Consider the following 14,988-nt stretch of genomic DNA (forward strand, 5'->3'; position numbering starts at 1 on the left):
ACACTGACAGGAGACTCTGAGGAGTAAGGAAAGGACTGGGAGCTCCAAGGGGAGCCAGGTCCTCATCACAGCAGGGCTGCCACTGACACATGGCCAGAAAATTCTGTCCACGTTGGCTGGCAGTGGAGAACATCAATAGGAAAACAGACATCCAGCACTTGAAGAACTGTGACAGGGAAGAGATGAGGCAGAAGGGAAGAGATGTGGCATCGAGACAGAGGAACGTTGCCAAGTCAGTTTATTGAACAAGTGCTTCAGGAGCTAAGGAAACAAGGCAGACTGAAGGGATGTTACTGGGGAAGGTCAGCCCATGGGAAGACACGTGGAAGGGAGTTTGTCTTCCTGGGCTGAAGTCCAGCACAGACTTAGCATTCAGCCATGCTCATGAGGTTGAGAGTTGTTCCGCTTTCCCTGGTGAGAAAAGGAGAGAGGAGAATTAGACATGGCTGATGCCCCTTTCCTCGTTTCACTGGCCCAAGCATTGGCTTAGGGTTGACTGGAGATAAAGAACAGTCTCAAAACCCCAAATATCCCCTTTCATTATCCTCATTTAAGGAAAGATAAATGGTTTCATTCATTTGGTACAATCCAGTTGGTTCAGTTAAGTAATTTCCACACACCCTTGTGAGCTTGTGGAACCGATTGAGTGCTGCTGAAAATCAACAAATACTTCTAAAGCTAACAAACAGGAGGGCAGGTACAGATCACAGAAATGGGCCCTTCTCATTTTCCCTTACAATGCAAAAAAACTGTAAATGTCCAGTACATGCCACAAGCCATTAGACAAAAGGCACGATGAGACAGCCCTGCATTCACAGCAGGAGCAGGAATCAATTGTGAAAGGAAAGGTTTCACTGCCATACATACAGGTAGGCGTTGCAGAAATTACATCTGTTGCTGTAGGTTTTGCCATCAGAGCCACAGTGGGGCATGTATTCCAGGGTGCACATAGGAGAGACTTCTTTGTGGTTCTTGCAAAGGGCCTGCACACAGAAGGTAGGTGTTGAGTCCCTCTGCCTGAGAGCAAACTGTGACCCCCCAGCATAAGGAATGACACCCCACTGAGAAATGAAACTGGCTGTAACATCATCATAACCAACTCCAAGTGTCCTCCTGATGGCAGATGTGATCTTGTACCGTTTCTGCTCACTGCCACATCTCTTCTTGCTTTACTGCTGAGCAGAGGGATGGATCCTGGCTGTTTTATGAGCAGTGTGAAATTCCCAGGGGCTCTCCTCAGGTGTGCACACCACCACCACCCAATTTGTAGCCCAGAGCAGAAGACAGTCCCTCAGGAGTGTAACAGACACTGAATTTCATTCTTCTTTCCCACTCACCCTTGTCATATCCTCTTCACAGGGTCCGTTCTTTCTCTTGCCAAGGTTGGTCCGATGCTCCCTGGGGGAAGGAGAGATTGTTATTAACCACAGCCTTCCCTGTTACAGCCAGAGAGCAAGAACAAACCTCACTCCCATGGAGTCAGACATTTCCAGATCACCCAGCTTAGCACTAACCAAAACCTGCCCTCACAGACCAGACACTGTCCCCCACTGGTGCACCCCTCTGTGGGGTTGAATACCCATATCAAACACTGAGCAAGGCAAGCAGGAGAACGGGGGCAGACAGACAGAATCCCTTCAGCACCGGGTTTCAGAGAGAGCCCTCGCAGATCTCCCAGCTCCCACAGAGCCAAACTGTGAGGAAGAGGAGCACTGACATGTTGTGGAAGCACAGGGTGCACTCGCTGGCGTAGGTGACGCCGTCGGTGGCGCAGACGGGGTCGTAGATCATGGTGCAGGCCAGCAGCTCCCTGCCATCCTTCAGCGTGGTCCTGGGGAACTGGCTGCAGTTCAGCTGGGGAAAACAAGGACAGCAAAGGCTCTGCCACGGCTCTGCTCTGTGCCTGGGAGCCCCCAACACATCCCCCCTGCTTATGGCTCTGCCAGACCCTAAAAGGATCTGCCAGATGACAAATCATGGTTATATATTAACTCATTCTTCATGGAAAACTAGCAATTTCCTTTCACAGCCTTCCCTGGAGAAGACTGAATCAAGGCTGGAAGGAGACAGTACTCATTGAGCCCTGCATTTATCACTATGCCCCTATACCTAAGTGAACCCACCAGGATATTACGAAAGGCAGCTCAGAAATAATCTGTAAATCAAAATGGCACAATTTATGCACTTCCTGCAAGGGGGCTGACTGCAACCAAGGTGTTTTTCAAGGCCCACAAGAATGGAGGGGAGATGTGCTGACAGGTCTTTTGTTGCAATGGGACAGTTCTGAGTGTTGAGAGCTGCCAGCAGGACTGACAGCAGTGGAAGCTGATTTACGTCAGCTGAGGAGCTGGCCTTGTGTTTTAGCACTCCCAGTTTCTCCAGTGCAAACTCCTCATTCCTGATTTATGTATCTCGACCAGCCTGAGCACAGAGCGTACTCGGGAAACAAAGGAATGACATTTCATAGTTTGTTTGTATAGAAATGAAATATCTGACTCGGGATGTTGACTCTTTCAAACACATGCTAATGAGGTGGCTTTGTTCTTCTATTCCCCAGTGAGGGTAAATGGTTTAGAGCTGGCCAAATATAGCTAATCTGGTATTTTTACATGATTCATGTTAGTATATACTGGATTACATTGCATTTACCAAAAAAAAAAAAAAAAAACCAAAAACAAAAGCAATCTACACCAAACCAAAAACCAGAGGTGGGTTTGAATCCCCTGATACCTCAGGCATAGCATTCAAAACACAGGCAATTTTCTAATCTTTGCAGAACATCCTTTTGTAAAACACAATCATTGAGAGAGCACCAGGTTCCCTGGGCCCTCTGCATCCCCTGGCCATATTGCCAAAACATCCTGCTAAGTTCCTGCAGCAGCTATGACTGAGTGCTGTGGGAAAAGGATTCTCTGTGTAAAGCCTTTAATCATTTATCCTCTCCCTGTCTCATAACTCAATCCTCACCTGTCCTCTCCTCTTTCTTTCCCTGACTGTATGCAGGAAGTGCTCAATGTTCCTGCTGATGGGAGGGTGATATTAACCCACAGAAGGAAGGGCAGCACAAGTGTGAGCCCCGTGGAGGCTACACCACCCAAACCACCCAGCATTTGCTCAGGTTGTGCACTTGGCACCTGCTCAAACTCTTCCCTTCCCTGGGGTGTCGCTTACCTGGGGAGGTTCTTCCACGCACCTTCCATCGTGCTTCTTGGCAACCTGGGTTCCATACTCCCTGGAAGAGAAAGCAGAGCTCAGAATGCTCAGCAAATGACCCTGTGTGGCTCTCAGGGGGTTGCTGCAGGGCTCACATGTTGTGGGCACACAGGGCGCAGTCGTTGCTGTAGGTGACGCCGTCCGTCCCGCAGATCTCGCGCAGGATGTAGGGACAGGCTCCCATGGCCTCTCCGGATTTGGTCCCGCTCAGGTACGTGCTGCAGTCAACCTGGGCAGGTAAAACAGCAACCCTGGGTCAGAGTCCCCTCTGCAGTCTGCCTGTCGCTGCACAACACTAAATGAGCGACACGCACACGCTGAGATGTCCAAGGTAAAACAGGGGCAGCTCATTTCTGAACGACGATATTTATAGAACTTCAAAAGTGACCATGGATTGGAGGATGAAATTGCCACCTCTCCAACCACACTGCTCAAACTAACAGTCCCTCAGCTGTCTCTTCCTCCAGCAAAGAATGCAAACCAATCATTATTTACATGAAAAGTGCGTGAGAAACTCCATTACAAAAATGTGAACATCAGAAGGCTTAGAAGAACTTGGAAGAATAGGATGACAGACTGCCCACTCTGATCCTCTTGATTTTAGAGGCCTTTGTCAGGGGAAAATCAGAGAGTTTTTAAAGTTTAGATTTGCATTACAAATTAATTATGTAATTGTAGTTCGGTGGCTTCTGCTAGCAGAGGGAACAGCTGGTAAAAGAGATTATTCTGCTAGAACAGAACATACACAAGTTTTAAATCCAGCATTCATAAAATCAGAAAGATTGGAAAAGACCTCTAAAATCATCAAGCCCAACCATTAATCCAGAACCCCCATGTTCACCATATGTCCAAGTTCCGCATCCACATGCTCTTTGACCAGCTCCAAGGAATACTGATTCCACCAATTCTCTGGTCAGCCTGTTCCAATTACTGCCAAGACTTCCACTAAAGACTTTTTTTTTCCTAATTTCCAAACTAGACATCCCCTAACTCAGCCTGAGGAACCTGATTTGAAGTGTTTGACATTGAGTGAAGCTTGGCATAATTTGCTGTATCCAAGATTTTGTTGCAGCATTTCCAAGAGCAGCAAGAACTGTTTCACCAGCTTCTGCTGCAAAAATATTTACAATATATAGAATCTAATGGCTTAAATATTTGAGGATCAATAGACAAACGCCTATTGGAAATCACTCAACATTAGCTAAGCATCACTGACACTTCACTGTCATTTTGCAGTCTCCCCAATGCACTGTCTCTTATTATCCATATTTCCCATGTGGTGCAAGAACAAATTAAAGCAAAGACCACATTTTAACGTGCTTTTTCTACAGAAAATATATTGCAGTCCCTCAGGATGCATGAAATTATTTTTGGTGCTTCAGAGCTGCTCTGCATAAGCAGAATAAATGTGTTGAGATATTATCAGCACATATTGTTACTGTGCAGGATAATAAAGCTATTTCTGTACACATACCTGAGAGCAGATTTGTCCTGGCTGACCAGAGTACAAGGATTTTTTTAACCTGCCTGTCTAGTGCAATGGAAATCCTAGCACTGAATAAATACACAGACATCTAACACAGCTTTCTGCCTCCTCTCCTACTGTGCTAAAATGGGCTGCATGGTTCTTGGGCTGCCTCTGATGATTTCTGTTCAGAGATTGGCAGTACTGGGACATTTTGTTTCTGAAGTCCTGGCCTGTCCTCATCCTCTCTTCCCCTCCTGTACAGCACACTGGCAGCTGTAGCAGCTGAGGAGAAGCACAGTATCAGCATGAGCACCACCCTGGGTGCACTGAGCCCAGCCAGGGGCTTCCTGGAGACTGCAGAGAGATGAGATGGTGTTTATTTAACAGCTAAAAGAACACTTACAGGAGTGCTTTCCTCCTTGCACCTTCCATCGTGGCTTTTCTTAACATCAGTCCCCTGTTGTCTGAAAGGGAGAGGTTGGGGTCAGCACACTCACCACCTGAGAGCCCTGGGACACGCAGGTGCCACAGAAAGCAAACCAAACCCATAAGCAATATTTATGATAAAGGAGGGAGCTGTCTGCCTGATGAACCAGCTTCTCCCTGTCATTACAAAGTGTAATTCTAAGTGGTAACAGACCAGTCAGGCCTCCTCATTGTGTGCTATCTAACAGCCCCATTCACCCTTTCTTCTGCCCAAATACCACAGTCCCATTCACTTTTTCTTCTGCCTTAATGTCCCAGCCCTCACAGAGTGCTGAGGTTGAGAGCTGGTTCTCCCACACTCCCCCAAGGAGCAAAAAGAGCACCAGGGACCAAAATCCAGGTGACAAGGGCTTCAGGGGAGCACAGATAGGTTAGCACCAAAAGAAAAGCCATCTGGAGCACTAACCCTGGCTTGCCACTCCAGAAGAGAGTCCTGTGTGCAATACTCACACGTTGTGGGCACAGATGCTGCAGTCGTTGTCGTAAGTGAACCCGTCGGTGCCGCACACCGGGCGCAGGATCCTGGGGCACCGCACCAGGTCTTTGCCACCCTTCACCTTTCTGGCTGGGAATTTACTGCAGTCAAGCTACAAAAAAGCAGCAGCATCAAACCTGAGGAAGACCTTGTTCTCCAATTTAAAAAAAAAAATTCCATCATATTCTCCTGCTGTGTCTCTAACACCATCAGTGCTACAACTCAGTTCTTACTAAACCAGGCTGAGTCAGCTGTGCCTGAGCCCTCTCACACAGGGGGAACTGCACAGCACTGTGTACAGTGCCAAATCCCTGGCTTAAGCACCTTGGTCAGTCCCAACTACAAGATATATCACAAAAGAAAAAAAAATTTAAAACATGGCCCCTTTTAAATTGTGCAATGAAAGAACTTGGACTTTGCATTTGAAGGGCATCATCAAAGGAAGATCAAAGCCCAAACTGAATAACTTCCACATTTGTGTGTTAGCATGTCCTACAGAGCAGCTGATACATTCCAATCAAAACCTCAGGTGTGCTCCAAATTTCAGAATATGTCCCAACCCCAAAAGCTGCTGTATGTGTGAATTCACGTGAGGACTCTGTGCATAGCTCTCATCCAGCCCATCTGCCAGAGCTGCTGGATAAGGAGGGCCCAGAGGACATCTGCCTCAGGATAGGTGGGATTTGTCAGCATCCTCAACACAAGGAGCTGACAAGACTTTACAGACAGGTGGAGAAAGCCAGACCTCAGGCCAGCTCACTTTCAGAGTAGACGTCACCTCGGGGAACCCTTTTGTTGATGCAGCTAAGAGGAGTAAACCTTATACTGAACACTTACCTCATCAGACTTCTTTCTGCATTGTCCACTGTGCCTTTTGCCAACATGGGTCCTTTTCTCCCTGGAAGAGGGAAACAAAATAAATGCTTAACCTCTTGGTCAAAGTCATGGGCAAAATGAAGCAAACCGTGGCTTCAGACTTTTAAAAAGTGTTCAGAATTGCTACTTCACTCATTACCAAGCCCATCCCACCTTCTCACGATGTGCAATTTACAGCAATAGTCTGAATTATTCCTTCCTCTGCCTAGCCCACAGACTCATCCAAGGAGATGCCTTATGACTCTGTGTGAGCACACAGAAGGCATCAGAAAGAAACTCAAGGCAAACCCAAACCCATCCCATTTCTAAGAGACTTGAAGAAATAGGCAGGATCAGAAATGCAGCAGGACAGTTCTCAAGACTGCCCAGCACTGCTGGGCACCCAGAAGCGGCACTCAGGGCAGGGCACTCACGCGTTGAGGGCGCAGATCGCGCACTCATTGTCATAGGTGGTGTCGTCTGTGCCACAAACTGGGTTCAGGTCCCTCGGACACAATACCAAGGTTTTTCCGTCCTTGGTGGTTTGTGTTCGGTACCTGGTGCAGTCAACCTGGCAAAATAAGGACAAATCACTCTGGAGGAGCCCTTGCTATGCAAGGGAAGTTGATTCAAAACCTTTTTGTTCTGTATCTCAGACTCAACTGCTTCTGTAACAGGACAAAACCCTGTTACACTGGAGCTAAACTTCAATCAGAAATTACACTTCTGAATATTATCCTAGTTCTCCAGGAGTCAAGAATAAGGACTATCTTGGAGAAGAGATCCTTCAGGCACAAGAACATGTACAACATTTTCATCTCATTTAAAAAAAAAATCTTGTATTTAGGAAGAAACATTTTTCAACAGCTGTAAATCGGAATAATACTGTTTCAGTTTGTCTTGGTTTTCTCCACACTTTTCCAACTCTGTGATTACTTCTCACATCAGATTCCCTGTAGTTTAGTAGAGGATTTGAAAGGATAGGAAAGAATGGTTATCTATCTGTTGGAGAATGGACTTCCTACATCCCAGAATTTTAGCGCTGAAATACAGAAGCTTCTCCTCCTGAGGCATCAGACTGTTGGCCTCAAACAAAGATACAATAATCTATGCTCTATAAATATTTATGGTTAGGGCTCCTATGAGTCTCACTACATCTGTGAATACAACCAGCATGGGAGTTTTGAATCCCTGCTGCTGAGGGTGGAAACACTTGTGGTCTCCAGAGAGAAAACTGCCAACCTGCAGAGCATGTCGGCAAGAGAAACCTTCTGTCCCTCCACCTCCTCCTGGGGACACAAGTCAGCTCCTCATGTCATAGCCATCTCCTTCCTCTTTCCTCAGTTTGGTGTGGTAAGCAGGGGGTGACCTTCTCTCTGGAGCAGAGAGGATGCCAAATCCACCCCCACCAGTCAGAAAAGCAAAGAATGGACTGGGACCCTTGTATACCTTGGCCTATGACCTCTCGTAGGTTCCTAATGAAACCTGTGAGGTCTTCAGGATTTTATTAGCCCTAAGAGATGGATTTTTGACTTATATTGCACTTACAGCAAGAGATTCCTTGCAGGGCCCTTCATGCATTTTGGTAACATTGGTGTCGTGTTCTCTGAAAGGAAGAAAAGCTTCAGTTAGGGAGCATTGAGAATACCTTTCCCCATGACCCTGCAGACACTGGGACAGCAAGGCAGGGTCCCACCCTCCCTGAGGGACATTACAACTGCCTGAATTCTCTGAATGTGCCCTGCAGATGGCAGCTGCTAACAATACAGATACTCCAATCTCCCATGGGAATTAAGTGTTAGGAGTAATTAGATGTTACAAGCAACACTTTGATCTGCTCGTGTCTCTGCTTTGGTTCTTTTTGTGATTCCCTTCATGAGCACAGACAAAAAAATTGGGCAGAAAACTCAAGTTGGCTGAAGAATCATGAGAAGCCAGAAGCAAGGAGACCTACAGAGACACCTGCCTCAAAGCTGGTATTTTACAGAGGTGCTTCTGAGAGCCTCAACTTGCTGATTATCCAGAAGGACATTCCATGCACACCACTTACGCATTGTAGGCACAGATCCCACAGTCATTGTCATAAGTGAAGCTATCTGAGCCACAGACTGGTTTCAGTATCCTTGGGCAAGCTACCAGGACATGATCATCTACCACAGCTCTACGGTAATTACTGCAATCAACCTGTAAAAATAGCAGGAATAGAGAGGAAAAAAAAAAAACAACACTTTTTAGATATAAAGATATAAGCTCTTATATAGTCTTCTCACTCTCCCTCAGCCTTTGGGGACAAATCCAGCATCAAACCAATTTCACTATCAAAAGAAATTCTGTGGGAATTCTCTCCCAACAAAAAAAAAAACAATGCGATATTAAGAAGGACTGTGATTTGGGTTTTGTGAGATCCTTCATAGGATCCTGCTGAGGTATCCAGGTGGTGAGATCCAACCTTCAGCCAATGCATTATTTTTATTTTATTCCCAATTAGACAGGTTTGAAGTCTGGAGTAGAAAATAAGAGAGAGGGTATCAGATAACCTATGAAAACTGTCTCAGCTTTGGTTACCACCAGATTGTATTTTGGGTTGTGCAGACCAGCTGTTCACATCCTGTCCCACTTCTGCATGGTGTTTGAGTTGTCCCCATTACAGACTTTGTCTTACCACGACAGGTTTTGGGTCACATTCTCCATCGTGCTCCTTCTCCACGCTGGCGCTGTGCTCCCTGGAAGAAAGCAGACCTGTGTCAGGGATCAAGGAACAGCATCACCTCAAGGCTGGCGCTGTTGCACCCAGCTGCAAAGGCACATGCTCCTCATCTCTGGGGAGCAAAGCTGCCCCCCCTGCCCGGGACGCCCTGCGGGGTTCCCAGCCAGACTCACGCGTTGTAGAGGCAGATCCCACAGTCGTTGCTGTACGTGTTGCCATCGGTGCCACACACTGGTTTCAAGTCCCTTGGGCAAGCCACCCAGGACCTCCCATCCTTGGTAATGCCACTGGAGTACTGGCTGCAGTCAAGCTGTGGAAGCAGCCCAGAATCAGCCCCGAATTGGAACGAAACCCCCCAGCATCCTCCCACCACCACCACGCCTGCAGCTCCTGCTGGGAGGCAAATTAGAGCCATTATTGGGAATCAGCTCAGGCAATCAGGAGGAGGGAATCTTCCCTACAGAAATTTCTGATTATGCACTTCTGCCGGGGTCCAGGGAGGCTGGCTGGCTGTGGGTGAGACAGAGCCTAATGAAGGCAGTGGTAATTGGGAGCCCCTCGGCTCTGCAGCGGATCCTTCCAGATCGTGCTGCACTCCAGAGAGTTCTAGGAGGCTCCTAGCTGCGTGGGAGGAACCTGCAGACAAATCCACAGCTCAGGCCCTGCTGGTTTTCTCTCTGTGATGTAGGTATAGACATTTATGCAAGGAATTCTTTGCGCCTTGCTGTATGGCAGCAATTATCAGAGTCACGGTGTTTGATGTTTTCGAGCGTGTCATCCTAAGACAGTTTTCCTCACAAGGAGGCAAGCTACTGCCTTTGGCTGGGAATAACTAAATTATGTCTAAGAGTCAATATAATAAGAGTGTACAATTACTTCTTGTTTTTTCATTTTATTTAATGAACCGAAAATATTGCAAAAAATGGGGATCTTTTACTTTCTCGTGAAATTGGAAATGTCGTTCAACCATGCACTGGGAAATATTATTTTAACTGCAAAGATTTCATTAGATTTAACCCATGTGCTCACTGGGTAGCTACATACTGCTCCTACTTTACCAGAAGCCTGAACAGAACATAATAAATAGATTTGTAGCTCACCTGAACTCCAAAGGCACTACCTGAAAGAAAAAAATGGAGACAGAAAAAAACCCAAATTATTAATACACAGAGAACACATATATAAATATTTTCATGAAACTAGTTAATCCCTAAAATGTTACAGGTAAGTGATACAAGTACTTTCAATTCTATACTGTTGGATTTTAATCTCTCCTAAGAGACTTTTATGCTTGACTTTCAAAAGTTTGGACATGCATGTTTAAGATAATTATCACCACCAGCACTGTCCATCTCCAAATACATAATTCTCAGTTACCAGGAGTAGCACAGTAAACTCCCAGTGCAATGGGAGTTTATTCTTTAACCTACAGGTTAAAGTTTGCATTTATATTGCTCAGATGAGTAATAATGCCATTTTTACAGTTTTATTTTGCCTTTATACGCAGGACTGCCATGTGCAAGCCCCTACCCTGCACTAGAACTGCTCTACACACCAGGAAGGTAACAGCTGTATAATGTTTGCTGAAACCTCAATCTTGAAACCTAATTTCCTTGCTGTGCTCTCTCAGGAAGGCTATTTTTTCATGGAACAAGGCTCTCCTCCATGTTGCAAGACCCAAAGGCTTTTACTGAAATGAAAGCTCAACTCTGACTCCGCCAGATCGATCTTTGCAGTACCCCAGTGAATACTCACCCAAGCAGCAGCAAAGGGCAAGAGCTGCCCTCACCAAAAGTCCTGTGACCTTCATGGAGCCCGGGACACCCCTCCAGTGCAGCCTGCCTGCTCTCTGTGCGGGAGAGGAAGATTGCAGGGAGGAGCAGGCATATATAGCTCACCACGCTATCAAGTGGTCCCACCTCATTAGGTAATGCTCCCAGCCTGTCATCACCACTCAAAGCCAAAAACGTGTTTACCCAGCTCTGGATGTCTGGCTAATGATTGATACAAGCCTGTGTGCCAGGAAGGGGATTTCGTGTGCCTTGAGGTGCGTGGGGACCGTGCCAGGACCCCTCTGCTCCCGCACACTCTGCCCAGCCCTGGGCTGCCCCTCATCCCAGGTTCACATCTCCCCTGTGCCTACCTCAATGCAATTAGGACTTTCTCCTCAGCTATCATTTTCGACTGAGCTGCCAACTGATAGCCAAACCCCCCCATTATTTGACCTCAGAGGGTGGTTTTGTACTCTTCACTGCTGTATTTCAGCCCAGTTTGAGCCCAGAAGGTCACCCTGTGCTCTGCGGGAGGAATCCTGCTCTTCTCATGTTTAAAACACTCAGCAGTGCTCTGCTGTACGTGCCAACTTTTCCTGTAATACAGTAAGGAGCAAAAATACTAAGTTTGGTCCTAAAAATCCATCTTTTTTGGCTGTTCACTGAAAACTCCCATGGCACCTTCTGCTCATCTGCTGCCACCTCCCCCATGGCCAGTCCCTGACCCACCTTACTGAGCCTAAGTGACACCATCCCCAGGGCAGCAGGCCAAATGCCTTTAATGTCTGCACAGACTAGATGTACTGTACTTCCTTTACCTAGGAAGTCAGCCAACTTTGCAAAGATTGGTATTAGCCCACACATGGTTTGCTTCCTGAAAATTCACTGTGTACGTTATCTCTTTATGCTTTATATCTTTAGTTTTCTACAAATATCTCCTCAAGGTTTGCCCACTATTCAGGTAATGGAACTTAGATTGGCTCTGAACTCTTTTTTTGCAATTCTTTGGATTAATCTCAATTGTAGACTTCTCAGTTGGGAATCCTAAATTCTCCCAATCTCTCACTAACTTATCATTTTTCAAATTCTGTATTTGGTAATCAAAATCCTTGCTTGCAGATCTATTTTTTGACACAATTTAAACAGAGGGAGCTTGTGTTGAATCATCACAGTTTTATTTTCTAAGAGAAGGAAATTTCCAACATCTTTCTCACTTGAAAAGCAAATCCACAACAACACAATTTTAGGGATTACCTAGTGGAAAAATATTTGCTTTCACATCCAGGAGCTCTGCTAATATTAGTACTTTGCAGTGTGCATCTGCAAAACCAAAGTCCCTCCAAATGCCAGTGTTTCCTGCTATGTCAGGAACACGAGGGATGGTGTCCCTGTTCATATTCCTCATTTGCATTCCTTCCCCCTGATGTTCTGCCCTGTGTTTCCTGACCTTTCCCTTATCTCAGTTCCACCAAGTGTCCGGGACTCCAGACCTTTGGGTTGATACAGACCTTGGCTACAAGGACCCCTTCTCATCCCGATTACAATATCCATCTCCCAGGGCTTATTCCAGCCAAGGCCAGGATCCATTAATGCTTCCTGGCAGGGGAAAATGATTCCTGACAACTTAATTGCCAGGCTCTGTAAAAGCTGTCATGGTCAAGCAAACTCCTGCCAATGTCCACAGCGATGACACCTGAACCCTATCGGAAAGGAGATATTATTTGCAAACCAAATCTCCAGTTAAAGTGGATTGACTCAGCATGTTCTGTCAAGAGCAAAGTAATTCTCTTCCAACCAAGCTATTAAATTTAGGAAGTAGTTTGCAATAGGAGACAGAGTAAAGGGACAGAAGAGCAAACACCTGTCGAGGATCTAGAGAAGGAATTTGGATTTAGAAAACACTGCAGCTACAGTGCATGCCTGCTGTCCCCTGAGTCAGCTGAGGCACACAGAGCTCAGCTCTGGGCTCCTGCCCTGGGCATGAGATCCACTGGGACCCTACCAGGGAGCCGCCTGCTTCACAGAGAGTGATCCAGCAAAGCTTTTTCCACCAGGAACTAGGAACTTTTCCCTTAGGACAGAGCCTTTCAGGAGCAGAGAGGCAGGTGCAGAACATTCCACCCACACTGGACAGGGAGACCTTTGGTTGTGTTTACACCCTTCTGCTTGTGCAACTCCAACTTGCAGTGATGCTGTGTTGACATCTACCTGTTTATTTTCCTTTGCTGCAAATCCCACCCGGCTGAGCAGCCCAGGACAGGAGCACTCCACCCCTTTCTTCTGCTGCCTCCCCAGGTTACCTCTGGTCCCAGCTGTGACTCATCTGACTCCATCTCTGCAGAATCTCACTGACACAGGCCAAAAAAAGGAAGCAACTCCTTTGAGGCAAGAAGGCAACAAAGCCAACTCTTCTGTTTTTAGAAATATATGCAGAAATTCTCCATGCTTCTCACCCTCAAACTGCAGGGGTGGTTTTTGAGACCTTCTACATCAGGGGTCTGTATTCTTAATTTTCAAGCAGTTGCATCGTGTTTTTAGTGAACTTGAGTGGAGTTACTCACCCTTCCTGCAGAGGAAAGCACTGGAAGTTTTTGTGTTGCAGTTCCCAGAGGAAGAGCTGGGCAGCAGGAAAGATCTTGCAGCAGAATAGAGCTGGGAGATCCCAAGGAAATTGCCCAAAGAGCTCCCTGTAGTAGGGAGAGCCTTGCAGGGAAGGACAGATGTTCTAACAGCTGCCAAACAGAAGCCCTAGAGAGAGGAAAGAGAGAGGCCCATTCATGAGTCCCCAAGGTGAAAGCAGATGGGCCATGGAGCAGAAATTATGCTAATCAAGACAAATAACATTGAAATCCCCAGGTACCCATAGCAGAAGTTGTGTGGTGGGACTGAGCATCACAGAGATGTAGGGAGAGCCAGAAAAGAGAGCTCTGCAGCAGAGCCAGAAGGGCTTCCCTGCACAAACAGCATCAAGTTCTCCATGTGACAATTCACCAAGTTCTTCAAGGAAAAAATGCCCCTAAACTGCAAGATTTCCAGCACTGTCTGCTCTGGCAGCCTGCAAAAGGTGCCCTGGGCAGAGCACACCATGGAGCTATGCCAGGGCTCTCCCTCAGTGTGGCTGGGGAACAGAAGGGAGCTGCTGGGCAGAGCTCCCAGGCTCCAAGTGGACAGAGGACTGAAAAATACCACAGGGAGTTCAAGGTCTGCTGAGGCATCTGCCAGAGTCAGCAGTCCTCACTCTCTACCAAGAGCAGCACTTACGTGCCCTGAAAAGTTGCATAAGTTCCTGACACCTTCTATGAAAAAAGAAGGAAAAAAATACCAAGACACTTCAGGCTCCTGCAGAGGGCATTTTAGCTCAAAACCCAATGGCGTTGAGAGGCTGGAGACCAAAGTCTGTTCATAATGCCAGTTCTGCAAAACCTCAGGAACTGCTGTGAACCACATGGGGTCTGTGGTTATTGGCAAGCAACACCCTTAATAAAGTGTAATTTACAGCAAAGCAAAGAGTCCCCAGAGCTCTGGTACCTTTCCAGTTTCATAGAGGGCTGGCTTGGCCTCATTACCATTTTAAAGGGGAACACAAAAGGCAACCATGAGCAAACAGAAAAGAAAAAGTGGTAAATCTCCAGCACCTCATGAGCCTTTGCCTCCTCCTGCCCAGGAGTAATGATGTGTGGCGTCCTTCTGGAGCTCTGCTGTGCCACCAGGGACACTCCTCAGCAGCCAGCCCTCGGAACAACCTGCAAAAGGGGGTTGAAAGCAAGAGCAGAGCCAGCAGGCAGGCTGCTGGGAGCAGGACAGAGCCAGCCCTGCTGCTCACAGCAGCACAGGCAGCTTGAGCAAGTCCCTGTCCTGTCCCTCCTCAGCAGATGGGCTCAGAATCTGATTAACGATCCCTTATCACCAGCTGTGATTTTGTAGATGGTAATTTCTGCTGGCAGCAGGAGAAATTTAGAAGGTGCTCAAATACAGACAGAAGAGGCTACTGGGGCAGTCTTCATCAGTTTAT

At 46.9% G+C, this 14,988-nt stretch overlaps 1 protein-coding gene across 1 annotated transcript; it reads right to left on the reverse strand.

The window, feature by feature from the left end:
- Positions 1-221: 221 nt before the first annotated feature.
- Positions 222-11,056, reverse strand: LOC311159718 (ovoinhibitor-like). Its single transcript, XM_084215949.1, has 16 exons — positions 10,960-11,056; positions 10,305-10,324; positions 9,378-9,514; positions 9,160-9,220; positions 8,548-8,681; positions 8,046-8,103; positions 6,932-7,068; positions 6,480-6,540; positions 5,618-5,754; positions 5,085-5,145; positions 3,309-3,442; positions 3,172-3,232; positions 1,718-1,854; positions 1,338-1,398; positions 868-983; positions 222-411 (listed from the first exon to the last, which is right to left on the reverse strand). The coding sequence occupies exons 1-16, from the start codon at positions 11,012-11,014 to the stop codon at positions 366-368; spliced, it is 1,416 nt and encodes a 471-aa protein (XP_084072075.1). The 5' UTR covers positions 11,015-11,056; the 3' UTR covers positions 222-365.
- Between the last annotated feature and the right edge of the window lie 3,932 nt (positions 11,057-14,988).

This window comes from Fringilla coelebs (genome assembly GCF_963513975.1).
Source record: "Fringilla coelebs genome assembly, chromosome: 15".
In the NCBI taxonomy this organism is placed as follows: domain Eukaryota; kingdom Metazoa; phylum Chordata; class Aves; order Passeriformes; family Fringillidae; genus Fringilla; species Fringilla coelebs.